Raw genomic sequence first — 20975 nt, 5'->3', positions numbered from 1 at the left:
AGAGGGAGGGAATACGTGCAACTTGGGCAGGCAGGATTCAGGAGAGGCTTCTCTACTCTTGACCATATCCTGTTGACCATATCCTGACACTCAGGGCCATCATCGAGGAAGGCAGATCTCATGGGAGACGGATCTATTGTAGCTTTGTGGACTTCCGCAAAGCTTTCGACACAGTACCCAGAGCTAGACTGATGCGCAGATTACAGGAAATGGGAGTACCCACAGAACTCATTTGGGGGACCATGGCATTGTACAGATCAGTAGTAGGGCATGTACGCACCCCGGAGGGACTTTCTACACCGGTTCACTCCACTATTGGGGTGAAGCAGGGCTGCCCGCTCTCTCCTACTCTTTTCGGTATGTATGTGGATGAGGTTTCTGACTACATTGACAACGATGGGGATAAAGGTGCTCAGTTGGCAGGGACATGGATTCCACTTTTGTTATATGCTGATGACATAGTGTTGATCTCCGAATCCCCAGAGGGAATGCAACGTCAATTGGATGCTTTGCATACGTTTGCCCACGAAAGTGGTTTATCTGTCAACCTGGGTAAAACCAAGGTTATGGTGTTTAATACCACCCCACAGTGGATCAGGAGGTCAGCACCTACATTCACATACGGCCAGGAGACTGTGGAGTACACAGACGCTTACACTTACCTTGGAGTGGTTTTTAGCGGATCTGCATTCTCACTCAGAAGAGCAGCTGAGACCAGACTTACTAGAGCCCACGTAGCATTGGGTAGATTGGAGAGGATGTGTTCGCAGGTTCAATTTCAGGAGCCCCGGACGAAGCTATGGCTCTTTGATACCTTGGTGGCTTCAGCATTGCTCTATGGAACCGAGATATGGGGACCTTCACTGGATCACCACGGGAGGCCGGGTCGCACAGACAGATGGGGGAACATGGAGAAACCTCTCGTCTCTATGATCTCGCGGTTCATTAGAGCCAAGGCATCAGTACCACGAGCCATTATCGGAGCACAGCTAGCGGCCCCCCCACTAGTGGTGGAGGCGCTCACCAGATCAGTCTCCTTCATAAACCGCACATGGGAACTTCCTAGAAACAGATATGCTCGCATAGCACTTGAATCCTCTCGACAGTTAGCCATACAAGGAGATACAACGTGCTGGTATGGGGAGATGACATCATGGTTTCAGGCACATGGGTTCAGCATAGACAGGCTGCCACCATTCCATCACTCATTGGATGCACCATCTCTCACTCTTACACAGTCAGAGATCACCAAGCTCATCCGCCAAGACCTGACCCAGCTAGACACCAGGAGGACATGGATACAACGAGCACATGAATTTGGCACAAAGATGGCTTTCTACAGAGACCACCTTCTCCAGCTTACGGAAGATGGTTTTGTGACGAGACCCAGATACATGGATACCCACTTGTCTCATGGGATACGATCTGCTATTGGCCAGTTACGCACATCTTCTCACCAGTTGCGGATTAAGACTGGGAGATACAGCGAAGTACCAGCAGAGGACAGGACATGCCCCTTGTGTAACATGGAACCTGAGACAGAGCTACACTATACATGCCGCTGCCCCGTCTACTACGAGATACGAGGCCGCTTCCATTGCTTGTTCAGAGAGGGGTTTGGACCACTCTCAAGAGTCATGGGATACGAAGATCAGAGATGTCTGGGTTTGTTCTTGCTCGAGCTGCGCAGACACAGAGATAGCGTGATGAATGGCGAGGCTAGCCAGTCTCAAAGACGGATCACGGACTTCTTCAGAGCAGACACGGGACAGCTGCAAGAGCCACTCCCACAGCAGAGCTCCCCCTCATCTCACACCAGAGGCACACTGATTGACCGAGCGATTGAACTGGGGAAATCGAGGCGCCCCCGACTGCGAAGAACTACACAGCATTGACGGAGGCTACGACAGAAAATTCGGAGCACGCTGGCCAGGCATGCATGACGCCTGGTTAGACTACTAACCATGGAGGAAATTGATGAGATTCGCGAACGACCGATGCTAGATCTCTTGTGATTCAGCTATCCCAACAAGCTGCTCATTTTTGGCTTAGTTTTTTGCTTGGCTCACATCGACCAACTTAGGACCCCATAGTATATATCTTTGTTTTGTACTGTTGTTAGGTTATTTTGTTACTTTGACTTTGTATCAGATCCACCACTTTGTAACTTTCGGGTCTCATAGGTCACTATGGCCTTTTGAAGAGGTTAATATAACATTTCATTTCATTTTCATTTCTCTCTATGGATGCACCCTCCATCTCCCTCACTAGGGCAGAGATTACCAGGCTCATCAGACAGGACTTGGTTCAGCTGGATACGAAGATGACATGGATACAGCCTACACATGAGTTGGGTACGAAGATGGCTTTCTACAGAGAGAATCTTCTCCAGCTTACGGAAGATGGTTTTGTGATCAGACCAGGATACATGGATACTCATCTATCCCACGGGATACGGTGTGCTATCGGTTAGATACGCACATCCTCACATCAGCTAGAGATCGAGACATGCAGATTTAGAGGAGTACTTGTTTAGTCTGGGATTTGTCAAGTGTGCCACATTACATATGTCACTGCCCAGTATACTATGAGATACGAGGCCGCTTTCACTGTCTATTGAGAGAGGCTTTTGGACCACTTTCTAGAGTCATGAGATACCAGGATCAGAAATGCCTCGGATTATACTTATTGGAGATTCACAGACATAGAGAGGACCTCTTGAAGAGGGGCACAATGAGAGAGAACGAGCGACAACGGGTAGATTACAGATTTCTTTCAGTCATAGACAGAGGAGTTCGAGCAACCCCCACAATATAGCAGCACCAGAGGCATACTGCTTGATCGGGCGATAGAGTTGGGGCGGTCCCATCGCCCATGGATGAGGGGGCCCTCTCGACATTGACGCAGATTGCGACAGAGGATCCATACCATACTGGCGCGACATAGGAGCCATCCCGACAGAGTGCTCACCAAGGAGGACATTGAACCTCTATAGCCTTTTGGATACTGATGTCTTTACTGTCAAAGAGCTTCATTGTATCAGCTCGCCCCCCCCCCCCCCCCCCCCTTCTTTTTTTTGTATCAGTTTTCGCCCCACCCCTACCAACTATTTTCTTTTCAGTTCTTTGTACTTTTTGTACCCAGACCTGGTATGAGATTCACCACATGTAACCTTTTGGTCTCATAGGTCATTTTGGCCTTTTGAAGACGTTAATATTACATTTCATTTCACTTCATCTCTCTCTCTCTCTCTCTCTCTCTCTCTCTCTCTCTCTCTCTCTCTCTCTCTCAAATTCATTTTAGTATCTCTTTTTCTAGATTTATTTACAATCTCTTTTTTTGTACCTAGGCATGGTATCATATTCACAAGTTTGTAACGCATTGGCCTTATAGGTCAATTTGGCTTTTGAAAACGTTAATATATCATTTCATTTTATTTCATATCGTTTCAAATTAACCGCGTGCTAACTATCAGTGGCCTGCGAGCACTTGTCCGTGCCTTGTGCCCTGCGCAATTCGTTGCTGCAACCCTATGCAACCAACCCCTGTGTTTACCGTGGTAGATAGCATGTCCCATTGCTGATGGTAGGAGTGGATTGAGCGAAGCACCCGAAGGAGACATTGCAATTGCATGGGGTTCAGGCAAGTTAAGCCAGACAATCAGCTTGACATTCGACACACACAGAAGGGGCGTAGCAAATCAGCCCCGACACAGAGAGGACGGGTGCGATATTTATGAAACCCCGCCTAAATCAAAAGCGACATTTAGGCAAAGGATTTGAGAGAGCAGACTATCGCCAGGTTCTATGAGAGGAGAAACTTTCTAGAGTCGAAAATGACTTAATGTATGAGAAGGTACAGGTGATGATTAAGGCGGAGCTGAGCCTTTTGAGGGGTGACATTGAAAAAGAGATGTATGCAAATGCGGAGACTGACAAAAAAGCTATGTATGCAGATATGAGGAAAGAATTGGACAAGGAGATGCTTGGTAAGCGTGATGAGATGTACACATCATTGAAGGCCGAAATGTAGACTATAGTGAGGGCATAAGTGAATGTAATGGAATGCGTGATGCAAAAAAGATGAGAGGATGCACTTACTGCTTTTGAATCCTGGAAATAAAAATGGAAGAACGTATGAATGAAAAGGATGCATTGATTGAAGCACTTAAGGGAGGACTCGCAGCTTGTAAAAATACCCCTGCAAAGAGAAGAGAAAATCAAGCCTCAATGATAAAGGAGCTTGAAAGCATCAAGGAACATGTGAAAACTCTACGTGAAGAGGAAGAGCAGAAGGCACGGACAACCTTCATGGGCGGAGCACATATTCAAAACACAAGAGAAGGCTGATAAACCTGAAAAGTGGATCGAGGATGCAAAGAAAGGAAAAGATAAGATGCATGAATTCACCCGACATCCACTATCATCAATATGACAATTGAGGAGGAGCAAAAGAGGAAGACTAGAGCCCTTCATGTGCGTGTTACAGGTCTCAAAGACACTGGGAAAGTAGAAGAAGAAGTGAAAAAACTCTTGAAGCGCATGGGCATTTCTGAACCCACACACACAAGGGCTTGGAGAATGGGAAAGAAGGGAAGTGATGAGAAAGGAAGTTCCAAGGAAAGAGCACTCGTTATACGTTTCCCTACGTTGGAAGCTAGGAAGGAATTCCTGAAGAAGAGACCAACACTGAAGAAAACTGAGATATTTTGGGTGATGACCTCACCCTAACACAAGTAGCACACATGCAAGAGCTGATGCCAGAGATCAAGGCAGCAAGGATAAAGGGAAAATTGCTTTCTACAGGGTAGGGAGAGTAGTGGTTTTGGAAAGACGCACCACATGACGGTGCGAGACCTTAAAATGGTAGCATGGAATTGTAATGGATCAATGAAGCTAGATGTAGGATCAAGGGAAGAGACATTATTTTTTACTCGGAGACGCATGACATTGTATTGATTTCAGAGTTACCAGAGGGCATACAGAGCCATCTGAGAGCTTTGGATGAGTTTTGTACAGACAGGGGACTCATAGTGAATCTTGGGAAACCAAGATCATGATCTTCCACACTTGCAGAGCAGTTCGACGAGCAGCCACATTTATAGCAGCAGGAGGACCAATAGAGGTGGTCACCTCCTACATCTACCTGGGAGGCACATTCACCAACAGACAGGGACCCTTTTCCATGGCACATGCCGCCACTGACAGACTCACCAGAGGATATGCACCATTGGCCATGCTAGAGTGGAGATGCCATCAAGCACACTTTCAAGAGCCCCGCATGAAGGGGTGGCTATTCGACACATTATCACTCCAGCCCTGATGTATGCAATAGTGGTGTGGGCACTCGGGTGGGCACAAATTGAGAAACCACAGATCTACATGATTTCTCGCCTGTTTCGAGGCAAGCACACAGTGCCACTGGACATCATCAGGGCAAAGCTTGTCACCCCCCATGGTAGTGGAGGCACTCTTCCAGACGGTCTGCTTCATCCAGAGAGAGAGAGAGCTCCCGACTGACAAACTCACACGGTGAGCATTTGAGTAAGCTCTACAGATATCAGAAGCTGGATACAACAGAGCATGGTACACACAGATTAGAGCATGGTTAAGAGAACATGGCCTTGACCCGGAGTGTTTGCCACCTTTCCAATGCGACCCCGATTCCCCTATGCTTCATCTGTCACGTAGTGAGAGAAACATAGTGATCCGACAGGATCTCTTGTAGCTCTATATTAGTCAGACTTGGATCTCATCTCCCCTCCAACGAAAGATGTCACACTAGAGAGACCATTTTCTTACCATACTAGAGGACGGGTTCATGCAGTGACCACGCTATATGGATACCTACATGCCACACAGCTCACGGGTGGCGATCGGTCAGCTCAGAGTGTCATCACACAGACTAGAGATTGAGGTGGGGCGGGCTCATTACATTCCCAGGGAGGAGAGATTGTGTAGAATATGTAGAGAGGAAGTGGATATTGAGGAGCATTTTGTTTGGTCTAAGCTCATGCTGTGGCATGCATGGTTCCTAGATTTGGAGCGATGGATGCAGGTTGCTAGCATCTCTTACTCTGCCATATCTTTATAGATGCTCCCTCGTCCTTTGCTCACTGTCCACCCTTTACGAAATGCTTGTGGTGGATTTGAATGAAGATGAGGAAAGGTCTTGTTCGCCAGCTGCCTCGGACCCTTGAGGAGTTTGAGCATCAGCCATTGGCTTATTTTTTATCTATCTAATGCTTTTTTCTAGTGCTAGGCTTCATCTTGGCTGAGTCTACCTTGATCTCCATAGTCATGACAGAAACTCTGTATGCTGAACTTTGTGTTGATGTATGCTTTTGTGTGTGTGAGTGTGCTGTCTATTGTGTTGGGTGCATATGTTATTAGTACCTAGTTCTACACCCACTATTGGGCAATGATGACGTCAGTAGGGATGTTGTAGTATTTAGTCAATACTATGCATGATGAAGTTGATGGTTATATTGTTTTATAGATGACTACCATGAGTACTTTCCTTCATAGGTGAATTTGGGCTTTTCCTGGATTCATCTAGATATATTGGTTTGGAACCCCTCTGTTTAGGATTCCAAGGGGGGTTGCGGAGTCATATTGATTGGGTTGGTTGGGACAGAGAGCCTGCGGGATCCCTTACTGCATGGTCATGTCATCCTTGTTTGAATGCACAACTCATTGCTGATGAGTTTGGCCTGTGCAGAGGGACCCACTCAGATTGTGGAGATTGATGATGCTATTCCCCTGCTTGGCGTGAGGTGATGCAGGGCACTGCAGATCTGCCTACTCATGATGGATGGTGGGGACTGGGGTATGCTTGATGCCAGTCATACTTGCCTTGGTTGCATACTGTTTGCAGTGGATATAGAGGCAGTGGTAGTGGGCACTCAAGCGGGGTTGGAGTTTGTTACCATTCTGTCTGAGGACTCCTACTCATGGGCTGGCTGGAATCCTATTAATGTGGTAGACTCATCCTGCAAACGCTGCGTAGTGGACCCTGTTTTCTCATCCAATGATGTCCACTCGTGGTGGTTGGGAGAGTATTTTGTAGCATTGATTGGCATATTTTATTGCGGCAGCAAAGTTTCGAGTGGTCTACAGGATTGGGGTCTTATTTCTCACTCGCCAGAGGGGCTACACAGACAGCTTGATGCATTACGAAGCTATGCACATGATAAGACATTTGTCTGTGAACCTTGGCAAGACCAAGCTTATGAGGTTATGATATTTAACACCACAGCGTAATGGATGAGGGCGTCGGCACCAAAGTTACTTATGGTCAGGAAGTTGAGTACATAAGAGTCTTATGCATATCTGGGAGTCATTTTTAAAGGACTCTCTTTCTCTCTGAGAGAGGCAGCAGTCTCGAGAGTGTTACGAGGATATGTAGCCCTTTTGCAGTTGGAATGGAGATGCTCATTGTTACAGTTTCAGGAGCCCTGCACTAAGCCTTGGCTGTTTGATACATTGGTGACATCCACATTATTGTATGGTGTACAGATTTGACCTAGTCTAGATCTTTGTCCTTTCTGTCAGTACTTTTGTCTTTTTTTCTGGATATCCCGACGACACACTTGTATGTCATTTTTTCTTATAGGCCAAATTTGGCCTCTGGAAGAAGGAATAAAGCTTTCTTTGCTTCCTTCTTTTTTCTGATCTCGCATACATATGTGCACTGCTGTCGAGTTTTACTCTACCATGACCAATAGCAGTGAATATTTTGATTTGTCATGAAATTTTCTCTCTGAGCGGTGCAATGGTATTTAGCTGGGAAATAGGTCGCAAGGTAGCAAAATCGGTCCAGATTTCAGCTGTTTCCAGTTTGAATTTACTGGATGAAATACCCCTTGATACTTGTTTAAAACACAATGACATAGAGGTCAGATTTCAGCTGTTTCCAGTTTGAATTTTTTGGATGAAATACCCCTTGATACCTGTTTAAAACACGACGACATAGAGGTCCAGATTTTAGCTGTTTCCAGTTTGAATTTTCTGGATGAAATACCCCTTGATACCTGTTTAAAACACAATGACATAGAGGTCTTGTGCACTTTTGTGATGTTACAGGTTATAACATTCAATAGTTTTGTTAGTAAGTTACTATTGAACAAAGTCTCATAAGCATGCCATTACAGGAGATTGCAGAGATGATTAAATCCATGAACCCAATAAGACTTCCAGATTATATGGATCCAACTGTATATCGAACTAGTCCCTTGGTACGTTTCTGTGATCATCTTCGAAAAAAGATTGTGATCTGCTTTGAGTCTCTCTGACGCGTCATGTGTATTTGATATTGAAATACCTGTGACATGTTTCTTGTATTGATTTTTCTCATGTTTCACACTTTCTTTTTCCAGGAGCTGACTGATGAAATGAAGAGAGCTTCACGGTTTGAAGAGTTGGATATTTGGCAAGCTCCTTTTCCTCCAAGTTAAAAGGTGTGGATAGACAAAGAGGCTCCGAGTTCATCATCTGGAGGAAGTGTTTCTCTTCTCACTCATGCTTCATTGCCAATTAGTCAATGAGTACAGGTACAAATTGACCATGGTGGTTCTTCACTTACGATCCAGGAGCAACAGCAAGCTTGCAAGGAGAGATTTGGGTGGACTTTCGATGCGGAGATTTTGGTTGACGCAGCAGAATTTGCAAGTAGACAAGTTTTCCAGATAGAAGACGATGCAGGAAGGTTAAATTTGAGGAGCTCCTAAACAAGAGGCTCCGTATTATCGTGAGATTGGAGAGGGCTGCACTAAAGCAAAAATGTCTGTGGAGTTCCGTGTGAGGCAGAGCTGCCTGCCTATATCCCTGCTCTGTAGAAGTCGCCAAATTTTTTGTATGGAGAGATTTCTCAGCAGAGTTTTCGATGGTCCCGTGTGCATGCAGTGCTTTGTGTATAATGATGGGAGTGACTAAAGCCTGCACAAGCATGAAGGTAGCTTCCTGCATTCAGTGTGATTGTATCATGTCTGCCAAGTGCTTCATGCTGGCCACGGCTACAATTTTGTAGTAAGTCCCTTTCCAACACTCTTATCTCACACAGGCTTTCCTTGAGACGTGAAGATACTTCCAGTAATGATTATTACACAAGTTGAGGCAGATGACTGATTTTTCTAAATTAAGAGAGAGACTTCCAATTTTTTGAGCCTTACTCTCGGGGAAGGTGTTCTTGTGCCAAATGATTGCTAGAGCACTGTGTAAGAATTTATTTTTTAATTGGCAGTTGCTTGTATTCTAGCAATGTGTTTAGCAAGCTTGTTTTCTTATAGAAAGGGCTCCTAATTGAAAGTCCAATATATAGATGGATGTGTGTGTGTGTGTGTGAGTGAGAGAGAGATGAAATGATATATTAAAGTCTTCAAAAGGCCAAAGTGACTGACCCATGAGACCAAAAAGTGAATTTGATACCGCGTCTGAGTACCGAAAAGAAAAGACTAAATGGTACTAAAAGAAGGGTACTGAAAAAGATACTGTAACATCCTAAATTGCTGGAGAGAGAGCATTAGCTTCCTTTGGAGGTTGAAGTCAACCCATAAACTCAATTCATAGGATTAATTTGGTTGGGGAAGGGCTATCCATACTTTTGGTCTAATATATCCATGTATGCCCACTATCCATCGATCATGTGTCAGAGGTCAAGGTGTCATCTTTTTTGTCTCTCCCAAGAACCTTGGTATCTCTACGAAGAGAGAAATTCCTTATGCAAGCATGATGCAAAAGAATCTGATGTTACACCTAGTCTCAATAGATTCTACGTAATGAGCGAAGTACTGACTTTGATTCTAGCTTCAAGGGATTAGTATCTCCTAATTCTCTAAATCCAATGGTTGGTTAGTTTTTAGTCTTTAGATTCTACTTCAATCTTCATTTATTAGCCATGCACTGCTTTTTGTGATTTGGTCAGCCATTGGTGCCTATGTTGAATGGGTCTCCGTCATGGATTCACGACTTTACGTTGGACCAAAAGCCTATTTATGAGAAATTTTAGAGGTATGAAAGCTTTTACACTACATTCCACTTCATTTCTCTTAATTTTGTAGGTTTTCTTGCATTCAAATTTAAAATTTAGAGCTAAATCTTGAAATTTGTAGGTGGGATTATACTAAATCGTGTCAGTTTAGGTTGACTATATATAATTATAACTTGGATGGAGCATACTCATCATCTCAGGCTTCTTTGCATACAAAGCTTTACTTTATTTCTATACTTTATTTTGTGTAAGAATTTACTCCTTGTTGCAAACATAATCTTGAACTTTTGATTGAGTGAACGTTTTTCTCTGCACATTGTGCTCCTCTCGTCGACTTTCTTGTGCAAAGAAGTGGATTCTCGACTATCATTGTAGCTCATATCCTCCTGCACGAGGATGGTGTTTTAGGCCAATGCCATAGAACTGTTAATGTTATTAATTGAAGGCGTGTCATCATCTTCATTTGAATTCAATATTTGGTACACCTTGAATGTAGAGCCTTGAGTAATGCCTATGGTGGATAGACCATGAAGCATTCATCATAGTGAGAGCATCTTAAAAATAAACAGCGAGTAGATTAGAGAGAATGTACTCAATACAATGAAATGAAATCTGCTTGATTGATTAGATGAAAAAGGATTACAAGTTTAGCATAGTGGCCTTATATAGGCTCAATGATGGAAGGTGAACATTAAGAAAAGAGGGAATACACCACAAATGGAAAGGGGCAACTAGCATGTGGCTATAAAGTGTAGCATTTGTGCATGGCCTGAGAAGCATGAATTAGGGATTCCTATGTAGGAGGTTGTATTGATGTACAAAGGGGTGCATGCTAGTATGCTTGGCTTTAGAGGTTGGGCATATATTGAGTAGAAGCTAAAGGCTTACCCCAACAACTTAGGGCGATCTTGTTTGTACATTTTGAGCAACAATAGTTCACTTTGTTAGCGAGTTCGTTTTTTATTTGTGCGCTTTTGTGGGCTTGTTGGTTGGGTCCATCATAGGGACAAAGACTTTGTTTTGGGGTCTCATACTAGCCTTTTGGCAAAGTGGATGTGCAAAGTCTTTAGAGTAAGAAAAGAACCCAAACTACCTAGAAGTAAGAAAAGAACCCCAAAACAACTACACTTTCTTAACAAATGTGGATGGGCACTGAGCATGGCAATGTTGCACAATGTGCTTTATATAGACATTTATATGCATTGCTATTGATAGCATAGAGTGTAGATTGTTGACCACTTGCCATTTGAAAATTGATTGTTTATAGTGACGAGACCACACGATATAAAATCAACACTTTTGATGTCAGATTACCTTGATGTACAAGGTGAACTCATCAATCCAAACCAATGATTAAGAAGTTATCCACGCTTTTAGACATTCTTCTTGCATCATGCTTGAAAGATAGAGATAGAACAACGTTGGGCAATTCTAACTTGGTGATCAATGTACTCTCTACAGAAATATATAGCTCTCACTTGACACATTTCAAATATGAATAGAGACAAACTTAATGGCAACCAAAACTAATACCTTTGTTGCATGATTCTTAAGTGTGATAGAATCACTACCTTTGATGAGGGTGAGGGGTAGGGTGGAGGTATATAAATCGAGGTGGGGAATAGGAGGGCTATCCTAAAACAATCGAGAAAGGTGGGACGGTTCTACCAGAAGGCATGGGAAAAGGTCTTTGATTGACCTTTTCCGATCGTCAAGGTCCAGGAAAGAGGGGCACATACCTACAACCCAATAGAGACCTGCAATGCCAAGGACAATACGATGATAACGAATGCTGCTGATCTGACCGAGAATCATTCGAAATGATTGTATGATACAAACACTGTAGGGAACAAATTCCGGCTAGGAAAGTCAGTAGATCTGCGGCCCACATTCTCTGACTTGCGACCCTGGACCTTGATGGAAGGATAAACACCCAACAACCTCTATATTGGTGAACACAAGGAGGGATTGCATAGGTGGCCGCATGGATGTCATCATGGCTGGTTGCATGGATGGATACACACTCTTTTCCTCTTCTCTTGCATCACATGGCGTGTGAAGTAGACTAAATCTTCACGGTCTCTGAGACACGCGGTCTATGTTGGTTGCCACATCTCTTGCCTCTTGATCATAGCATGGACGGCGCTCTTAAGTGCTATGTCCCGTGAGAAGATGGCTATCATTAACAATGGCACCTGTTATTGAACCAATGACAAAAAGAAAAGGACACTTTCAATGTGGGATGTCACCCTTAATTTACATGTGCTATCACATGAACATATAATGTATTTCAAAACATGTTGACTCACATTTTTATACATATGAAGGGGATTTGGAAAGAAATTTTTTGTAGGAATACATTGCGGTGCAAACAAATTAGTCTTTCTCATATGTTGTGTTCTTGTGCTACTGATTAGATATTTTGTTCTTCATAGTTATGCTTCAAGGCCTAGACCATCTATTTTTGGCCATTGTATTAAAGTTTAGGCACCATTGTTTGGATATACTCATTACATCAATTAAAACATTGGCATAAACATAAGTAGTTTGCATAACATTGTGACTTGTTTTTGCTAGATTCTAATCAATTTGTGCTATATTGTGTCCAAATGCATTACGGCTAATTTTATGTTGTTCAATAGAAACTATACATATTAAATAACACATAAATATACAACAAACCATTAAAATAAAAGTCAAAAAATGTATGTAGAGGGTTTATCTTTAGAGCGTTCAACACATGCGATAGGGTTTACTCAAGAATAATGATCGTCTTGACACTTTAGAGCACTATATGTAAGATTTAATGGCCTAGCAACTTGTGTGTAGCGAAAAATAGCATGAACATAGTGAGCATTTCATTTGAATAGATTCCTAATGAGAATAACAAGAGTGCTTGGGTGGAGAGGGCAACAAAAAGTATAACACCTAGTTAGATAGCATGAACAATACTTCAAAAGAGAGAGAAATTAAGCAATTGACAACAGTTGAGGACCAGATTTGCATGGAGCCGGTCCCCCCTCCAAAAGGCTTTGTATTATGGTTTCTTCCATCAAGAGAGACATTTTACAATACAATTATTTGTGTTCCTTCAATTCTAGCTAATGCTATGAAGATGGAAACTTAAAGCACTAAGCACAACATTTATTAAACACAACATCAATTCCCTCACAGTCTCAGACCCAAGACCTCACACACCTTCGAAGATGGTCAGAGCTTAGCGGGGTATGAGAGTAGATTGAGAGGAAGGAGTATTCTTACGAGAAAGATGTACATCTTCTCACATAATCACTCATATTAGCATAGCTTAGCTTAGTAATTAGCATGGTAGAGGAGATGAGCATACATTGAAGCTTGGCTCTTGGTTGGATTTGCATCACAAAGCCAAGAGTTGTTGGCGTAGGTCTCCCTTCTCACAAGCTTGGAGTAGGTGGTAAGCTTTCCATTAAATCTTGAGAAGAGAGAGAGAGTCTTCTTGAATCACACATAGATTGTGTGAGTGTGTAAGTCAATAATGCCTTTGGAAAATCAGCCCCCTCTCTCCTGGTCGACCCCTCTTGCTATTTGCTCATGCTCACATCCTATTGAACCTCCCCAGCCTCAGCCAATGGAAATTAAGCAGCATAAGTGATAGCCTTCTGACATGTGTCCCCCTTTCCCCTTTTGTGAGAGCTTTAGGTAATTAATAAATGCAACTAAACTCTCATTAGACCCCTTTGCCTCCTGGCCAATAGGAATCAGGCAAGCCATTGGGCTGTTGAATGCTCATTAGACCCCTTGGGAGACTGTCCAATAATCTTCTAGAGAGCTTAATTCTTATTGGTTCTTTTATTAAGTGTTTTTAAATTGATTAAACTAGATGTACTATAGCCTAATTCTCATTGGTCCACCTCCAAGGTCATCCAATAGAATTTGAGTACACCTTGTGGGCATTTGGGCTAGGGAGCTGACATGTGTCCCTCCTTCCCTTTGTGTAAAGGGAGCTTGTGTGTGTGTGTGTGTGTGTGTGTGTGAGTTTCTCTCTCATCTCCTACAACTAGGGCTCTCCCCCTCCTATGTAGGGATGCATGAAGACTTTTGGGACACACACAAAGCATCCAATTTCCCTAATGTTTGACCTTTGGACACAACCTTTGAATTTTGGAACCTTAGCATTTTGGAAGTCTTAATGGGCTGAACCTTAGGGTCTTTTAAGCCCATTGTTGCACATTGCTCTTTTGCAGATGTCCCCCCCTTTGGATCTCTATTTTGGTTCCCTACTGTGGTCGGTCTACCAGCTTAACCAGTATTCTAGCTTTTTCTCCCCTGCACTTCCCCATATTAAATGATCAGTTTAACATGAGAAAATCATTTATGAGAATTAGATATTAGTTTTTATGACACTATATGTCTAGACTTTGCAAGGAATTTCTAGCAACCATAAACTCACATGTGGGTGATGCTCCTATTGTTTCATACTCATTGTGTTCCTACTCCATGCTGCCGTCTGAGTGTGTGACTACATCCTCGATGTTGTTCTCTTGGTAATATCCAAGGAACTGATGTGTACCCCCTCTTGGAGCATCAAAATGCACACCTTCCTTTTTTCTTCAAAGTCATAGTATGGGCGTCCTCGCTTCTTTCCTTGGGTGTCCTTCAATTATTTCTTACACTAATTGTTTCTTGGTGAGGGTGCTTCCTTTGGTTTGACTTGTCTTCCTTTGCTGCTACCTTGTGTTATTCTGAAAACGCATCTCTATTGATTAGATGTAATCAATGCGACAAACCTTGAGAAACAAAAAGAAAACAAATAACTTGCCCTTTGAATAATTTCCCTATAGCATTGATCAGCAAGTTGGAACCGAAAACATATGAAAGCTTCTATAGGTGGTTGAAGAGTTTTTGGCTTTCTAAATGAAGCCTTAGAGAAGAGTTGAGCTAGGCATACTTTCTACATTTTCGGTGATGTTTGAAACTTACTTAAGCGTTATTTTGGTTTTAAAATATTAAAGAGATCTTTTTATTTCACATCCTTACATGTCTTGAACTTTTGTGCATTCTATGTTTTAGGATGCTAAAGTGAAGCTTTACCTTGCATAATTCTAGTAAATATCGCACATACATTTTATATATATATATATACATATATATATATATATATATATATATATATATATATATATATATACATATATATATATACATATATACATATATATATATACATATATATATATATATATATATATATATATATGTTCTTTTTATTTCACAGTCTCACATAGTTTGATTTTTCTTGCATTCTATAGCCTAATTCTGGTCGGTGTTTGGGAAAGTCTCTTTTATTAACTACAATTGATCGAGTTTTCTCATCGAAAAGAAGCAAACCAAAAATAATAGCATAAATTTTGAAATTTGTAAGATTTTTGAACTATTTTCTCACATATTTCACCGATTTTTCTTCCCTTTATCATGGTTTGCAACCGGCTCATTGAGGCAATTTTTTCTCGAACATTGATTTAATTTTCAATCAAGCTCAACGTTACAATTTTATCACTCTTCTATTGTTTTAGAAAGCCATTGTATCTCTTTCACTTGTTGGCTTTCAAAAAGAAGTCTTAGTGTTGAGTTGGGTTAGGCATACTTTCATTGTTTTCAGTGCCATTATGAAGATTTACCTTAAATTTTATTTTTATTTTAAAATATTAAATGAATCTTTCTATTTCACTCTTAATTTTCAACCGGCTCATTGAGGCAATTTTTTATCGAACATTGATTTAATTTCCAATCAAGCTCAATATGATTTTATCACTCTTCTATTGTTTTAGAAAGCCATTGTATCTCTTTCACTCGTTGGCTTTCTAAAAGAAGTCTTAGTGTTGAGTTGGGTTAGGCATACTTTCATTGTTTTCAGTGCCATGATGGAGATTTACTTTAAATGTTATTTTTACTTTAAAATATTAAATGAATCTTTCTATTTCACCTTTTATTTCACATCCTTAGATGGCTAGACTTCACTTGCATTCTATTCTTTTAGAATGCTAAAGTTAAAATTTTTTAGAATGCTAAAGTGAAGGTTTACCTTGCATAATTCTAGTAAATTCTATGCATATACATACATAGACACATACATATATTTATTTATTTTACACATACACATACACACACACACATATATCACTAAATGAGGAAACCATGGTAAAGGGAAGAAAAAATGGTGAAATATGTGAGAACTTAGTTCAAAAATTTAACTATTATTTCTAGTTTGCTTCTTTGCAAGGAGGAAACTCAATCCCTTAATAAAAGAGATATTCTTGAACAATGCTTTTCCTTATATAATTCTAGTTAAACTCAGCCTAATGATTTTATCATTTTCTTGTTATTTTAGAAAGCCAACGTGACCCTTTCACTTGTTTTATTTAGAATTACCTACAGCTTTGAAATTGCAACACACACACACACACCCAGTGATAGGATTTGACGCCCATCTGCCCTTCTTAAGACATTTTGCCGGTCGTATGAAGGCCAAAGTTTTTTTGAGTCTGTCATTGGAAGGGCTTGTTCAAAAATTATCCTTCTATAGAGAAGGGTGAAAAAATAGAATACATGTCAATGGAAGAGCTAATTAAAAAACATTTTATATATATTAATGCTCATTTACAATGTCTATATGTATATTGGTTATACTCATTGACAAAATATAGTATCTTGCCTTGTAAATTATGCGAAATTTTCTCATTGGAAGGGCAAATTGAAAATAGACCCTTCTATAGGGAAGGGTGCATTTTTCTACAACCCATCTTTTGAAAGAATAGGTTGCCCTTCAAATCCTAACACTGCGTGACACACCCAACCCTCTTAGGTGGAGGAAACCGGAGTCTTAAGGTTTGACCAACCTTATCCGATCGGAAAGACTCATCTTAAGTGGTTAAAGAATGTTGCACAAGGAACTTCCACCAAGGAAAAATCCTTGGAACTTAATGGGTTGAAAGCACTCCATTATTTTTATTTTTGGCATGTTAAAGGCCTAGTATCCATATGGGTGAAGGTCATTCATTTCTAGTTGTTAAACATATGTCCCTCAAAAGAACCTTGGAAATTTAAAAAGAAAAAAGATATTTTTTTGCTTTAGTTTTTCAATGGGTCCTTTTATTTTATTCTTTTTATTTTATTTTGTTTTAGAATACCAAATGTGAATCGTTTACTTTGTTGTTTAAATAAAGTTCTTTGTAACATATAAGGCATTTGTGATTATGTGTGCATAATGGACAATATAATTTTATATTAAAACACAAAAAAGGACATGTCCTTCCTTAACTTAGAAGGCCTTCGTGACTCCTCACCTTTATTTTTGTTAAGGCGTGCCATAGAATACAATGAGAAAATGTATTTAATTCAATTTTTTCATTTGTAAATGAGTCCCTTCATTGATGAGCTTCGTGACTTTCCTTTCATTATTCTGTATTAAAAAGACTTATTTGAGTTTCTCAATTATTTTTTTATTTAAAGCAAAAGATTTTTGGACTACATAAGTAGTCCTTAGTAAAGGGGTGGATTTTGGGTGCATCTCTGTACCATTGGATAAAGCTTGTGGATTAGTAATGATAATAAACATATCTTTATTATTATTTAAAGGCTCTTGTGAGAGGGTGTTGGCATTTGTCTCTCTCTCTCTCTCTCTCTCTCTCTCTCTCTCTATAGAAAGGGGCATTGAGTACTGTGTCAAACACAATCACACACACATATATATTTATTTATTATATTTATATTTACACACGCACACATATATAGTTTTGTTTATTTTATCTTTCATTTCACAGTCTCACATGGCTTGACTTTTCTTGCATTCTATAGTTTCATTCTAGTTGGTGTTCGAGAAAGTCTCTTTTATTAAGTGGCCACCTGTTGCGTTTCCTCCTCGCAAAGAGAAAACCGGAAGTACTATGAGAAAATTTTAAAATTTGCATGATTTTTGAACTCTTTTCTCACATATTTCACCAAATTTTCTTCCCTTTACCATGGTTTGCAACTAGCTAGTCTCGATTTTCAACCAACTCAAGGGGAAGCTAAGGTTGAGTTTGCAACGAGTTTGCAACTAGCTAGTCTTGATTTTCAACCAGCTCAAGGGGAAGCTAAGGCAATCCTTTCCCGAACACTAATTCCAGTTAAACTCAACCTAATGATCTTATCACATTCTCCCATAGGCTAGACAGCGTTACCAGGCTTGCATACCCAACAACCCCCCCCCCCCCTCAAGCCCAAACTATTGACAATGGACTCGAGACATGCCATGGTAGAGTTCATTCACCTGAAACCATGAGTAGAAGCCCCCCCCTTGACAATAGCATAGGTGTGTGTGTGTACTTCCCTCAAACAACCATCAACGTGAGACAAACCAAAACTCAACCAAACAACAAAGGGTGGTCTTACTATTTTATTTCATGGCAATGTCTATAACCCATACAATGATGACAATTGACAAGCATGACAATGACTGACAACCAGTAATGTAAAAGGAGGCTTTGACTGAAAGTATATGACAAAACAAGACTATGACACTGAACTGGTAAAATATTTTGTGAAATGTTGTACCGCAATCTCGAAGCAGATCTTCATGTGTTGCATCTATTGATATGCCGAGTGCCTAAAGCAAATAATTGAAATAGTCTCCACTAGCTGTCTTTTCATATCAACATGTAGTATTAGATCAATCTCCATCGAGCGTCCTTTTAATATGATGTTTCGCTCTCACCGGCTTTCGGAGCTATAATGTTGAAGACCACTTTGTGTTTGTTGCCGTTCAAATTGCGGTCTATAAGCTCTAAATAAAAAGGTTTCCAATATGCTGTCAATGTGGAAATTTGTAGTTTTTTGTAAGCCTGCAAAAGCCTGTCTATCTGCTATGACCAAGCACCAAAAGATGTGGCTGCTCTTGCGAGGTGTGAATGAGCTCTTAAAGGGATTAAATAAATGGACAATTAAATAACTAGTGTAAAAACCAAAGAAAAATGATTTTTGTAACTATTTGTAACACAGAAACAATGCAGACGACAGATGACGATGGTGTGTGCTTCTATGTAGCCTGTACAGGCAGAGTTGGAGGTTCCTACAGTCTCGAAATTTCCATCTCAAGCCAGGGCGAAATGAATGAGACGGCCCTCGTCAGATTCTGTGCAGGTCCAAATTCGGGCTACTCCTCTACAAGCGGTTGTACCCGCGGTGTGTTGACTCAAGCCGAGAACCAAAGCTCTGATACCATATGTTGGGAAGGCAGCTAGGGAGGATGAAGCCGGAGGGGATTCATGGAGAGATGATGAGCAGCAGAAAACGAGAGAGAGAGCGACTCAGCTTGAAAAGAAAAAAAGAACACGCTATATTCATTAACTTGAAAATCTTACATATAAATAACTTTGGCCATGCAAACTCAACTTTAACTGATCCTCCCTGCATGCATCATAAAGGGAGTTTCCCGTAGGCTAGACGTTGTTATCGGGCTTGCATACCCAACATGAATGCCGTAGTGAATTTTCACCTTGTTTTTTTCAACTTTTTGTTTCAAAATGCCGTAGTAAATCTTCACTTTGTTAAAGTGTAAAAGTGAAGGTATGACTAGACCAATATGTACGAGTTTTATATGTTGATAGATTCTCACCTCTTCACAAACAAAACAAAAAAATTAGCTTTATAAAATTCAACTAATAAAATATTGAAAGATTGATAAAATAAGCTATATAAAAATGCTTTAAGCTTCCCACATGTTGTGTAGGGATCGAGGTTATATTGCTACAATATGGAGCTAGTAACCTGCTCAACCATGTACAATGTTGTGGAATGATCATTTCAATTTTAAGAGCAAAAAGCCACTTTAAAGAATGCACATGCTTTGATATAATTATCATGAACTTATAGAGCTAATATTGTCATTCATTCAAACACATTCCCTCTATTGAATATAGTTTTCTTTCAGAGAACTCTAATAAGTTTCTTTCTTTTTGATAATTTGGAAAGTTTTAATTGTGTAATCTATCAAGTTTCTTAAAAAAACAAAGGATTAAGAGTTAACTTCAGCTTTAATAAATTATATGTAATCTAGAAATTAACTTCTCAAGACATCAATTAGAGTAGAAAATTAAAGTCTTCGTTAATTTCTACTTAAAGATAACTTTAATTTCCTATTTTCAAACATCGCAGTTAATTTAGCTCTTTGCTAATGAGAAAAAGATACAAATTTTTCAGCCAAATTGGAGGCTTTGAAAATTTCTAATTAAGTAAGATAAATTTCGTATAAGCAAAAGCACAATAAAAAAGTGTAAGAGCTCGTTATCCAAAAGGACGGTCTCCGATTGGAGGACATTGTCACTACTTATGGTGAAGAACATAAAACAATCATCAAAATTGACAACATTTATTACTCATCGTTTGTTTAGTAAGAGCAGACAAGCTTAGTGCTTTAATCACTTGTTTGTTTTAGATCAACAAGAAGTTTTGGACAAATTCTCACAATAATTCCCACATTGTGACTTACCTCAACATCATGAGCTTCTGAGAGGGAGGCACGACATACCTAGCTAGGTACGATTGGGGGCAAGGGACCATCGGCCCAATGGGGGGGCCGGTGGTCCCCTGTCCTCAATCGTACCTAGCTAGGTATGCGGTGCCTCTCGAGAAGAAGCTCATGATGTTATGCATCATATGAAAAAGACTTCGTTTTCCTACATGAGAAAATTTCTAAATCTTCTTGTGAGAATGCAGACGTGATCCTTTACCTTGTTTTTGTAAGTGTCATTATTGGATTAGATTCCTTCATATTTCAATCTAGACCCCATTCTATTTGGCTTTCAAAAAGAAGCCTTAGTGTTGAGTTGGGTTAGGCATACTTTCATTGTTTTCAATGCCATGATGGAGACTTACCTTAAATGTTATTTTTATTTTAAAATATTAAATGAATCTTTTTATTTCACCTTTCATTTCACATCCTTACACGGCTAAACTTCACTTGCATTCTACTC

At 40.4% G+C, this 20975-nt stretch overlaps 1 protein-coding gene across 3 annotated transcripts in view; it reads left to right on the top strand.

The window, feature by feature from the left end:
- Positions 1–9252, top strand: part of FTSH12 (FTSH protease 12) — a 67545-nt gene extending 58293 nt beyond the window's left edge. The window contains exons 18-20 of one of the 3 annotated variants that reach the window (XM_086497927.1): positions 8153–8236; positions 8378–8458; positions 8591–9252. In XM_086497927.1, coding sequence (XP_086354053.1) covers positions 8153–8236; positions 8378–8455 — 162 coding nt within the window. In that variant the 3' untranslated portion in view covers positions 8456–8458; positions 8591–9252. Of the gene's footprint in view, positions 1–8152; positions 8237–8377 lie in introns of all 3 variants that reach the window. The other 2 variants (XM_086497926.1, XM_086497925.1) reach the window with 2 other exon arrangements.
- The last annotated feature ends 11723 nt before the right edge of the window (positions 9253–20975 follow it).

The sequence above is a fragment of the Adiantum capillus-veneris genome, chromosome 24, assembly GCF_014529385.1.
Source record: "Adiantum capillus-veneris isolate H3 chromosome 24, ASM1452938v2, whole genome shotgun sequence".
Lineage (NCBI taxonomy): Eukaryota > Viridiplantae > Streptophyta > Polypodiopsida > Polypodiales > Pteridaceae > Adiantum > Adiantum capillus-veneris.
The sequence above is the reverse complement of the archived record's forward strand: the minus strand, read 5'-3'. Positions and strand labels throughout refer to the sequence as shown.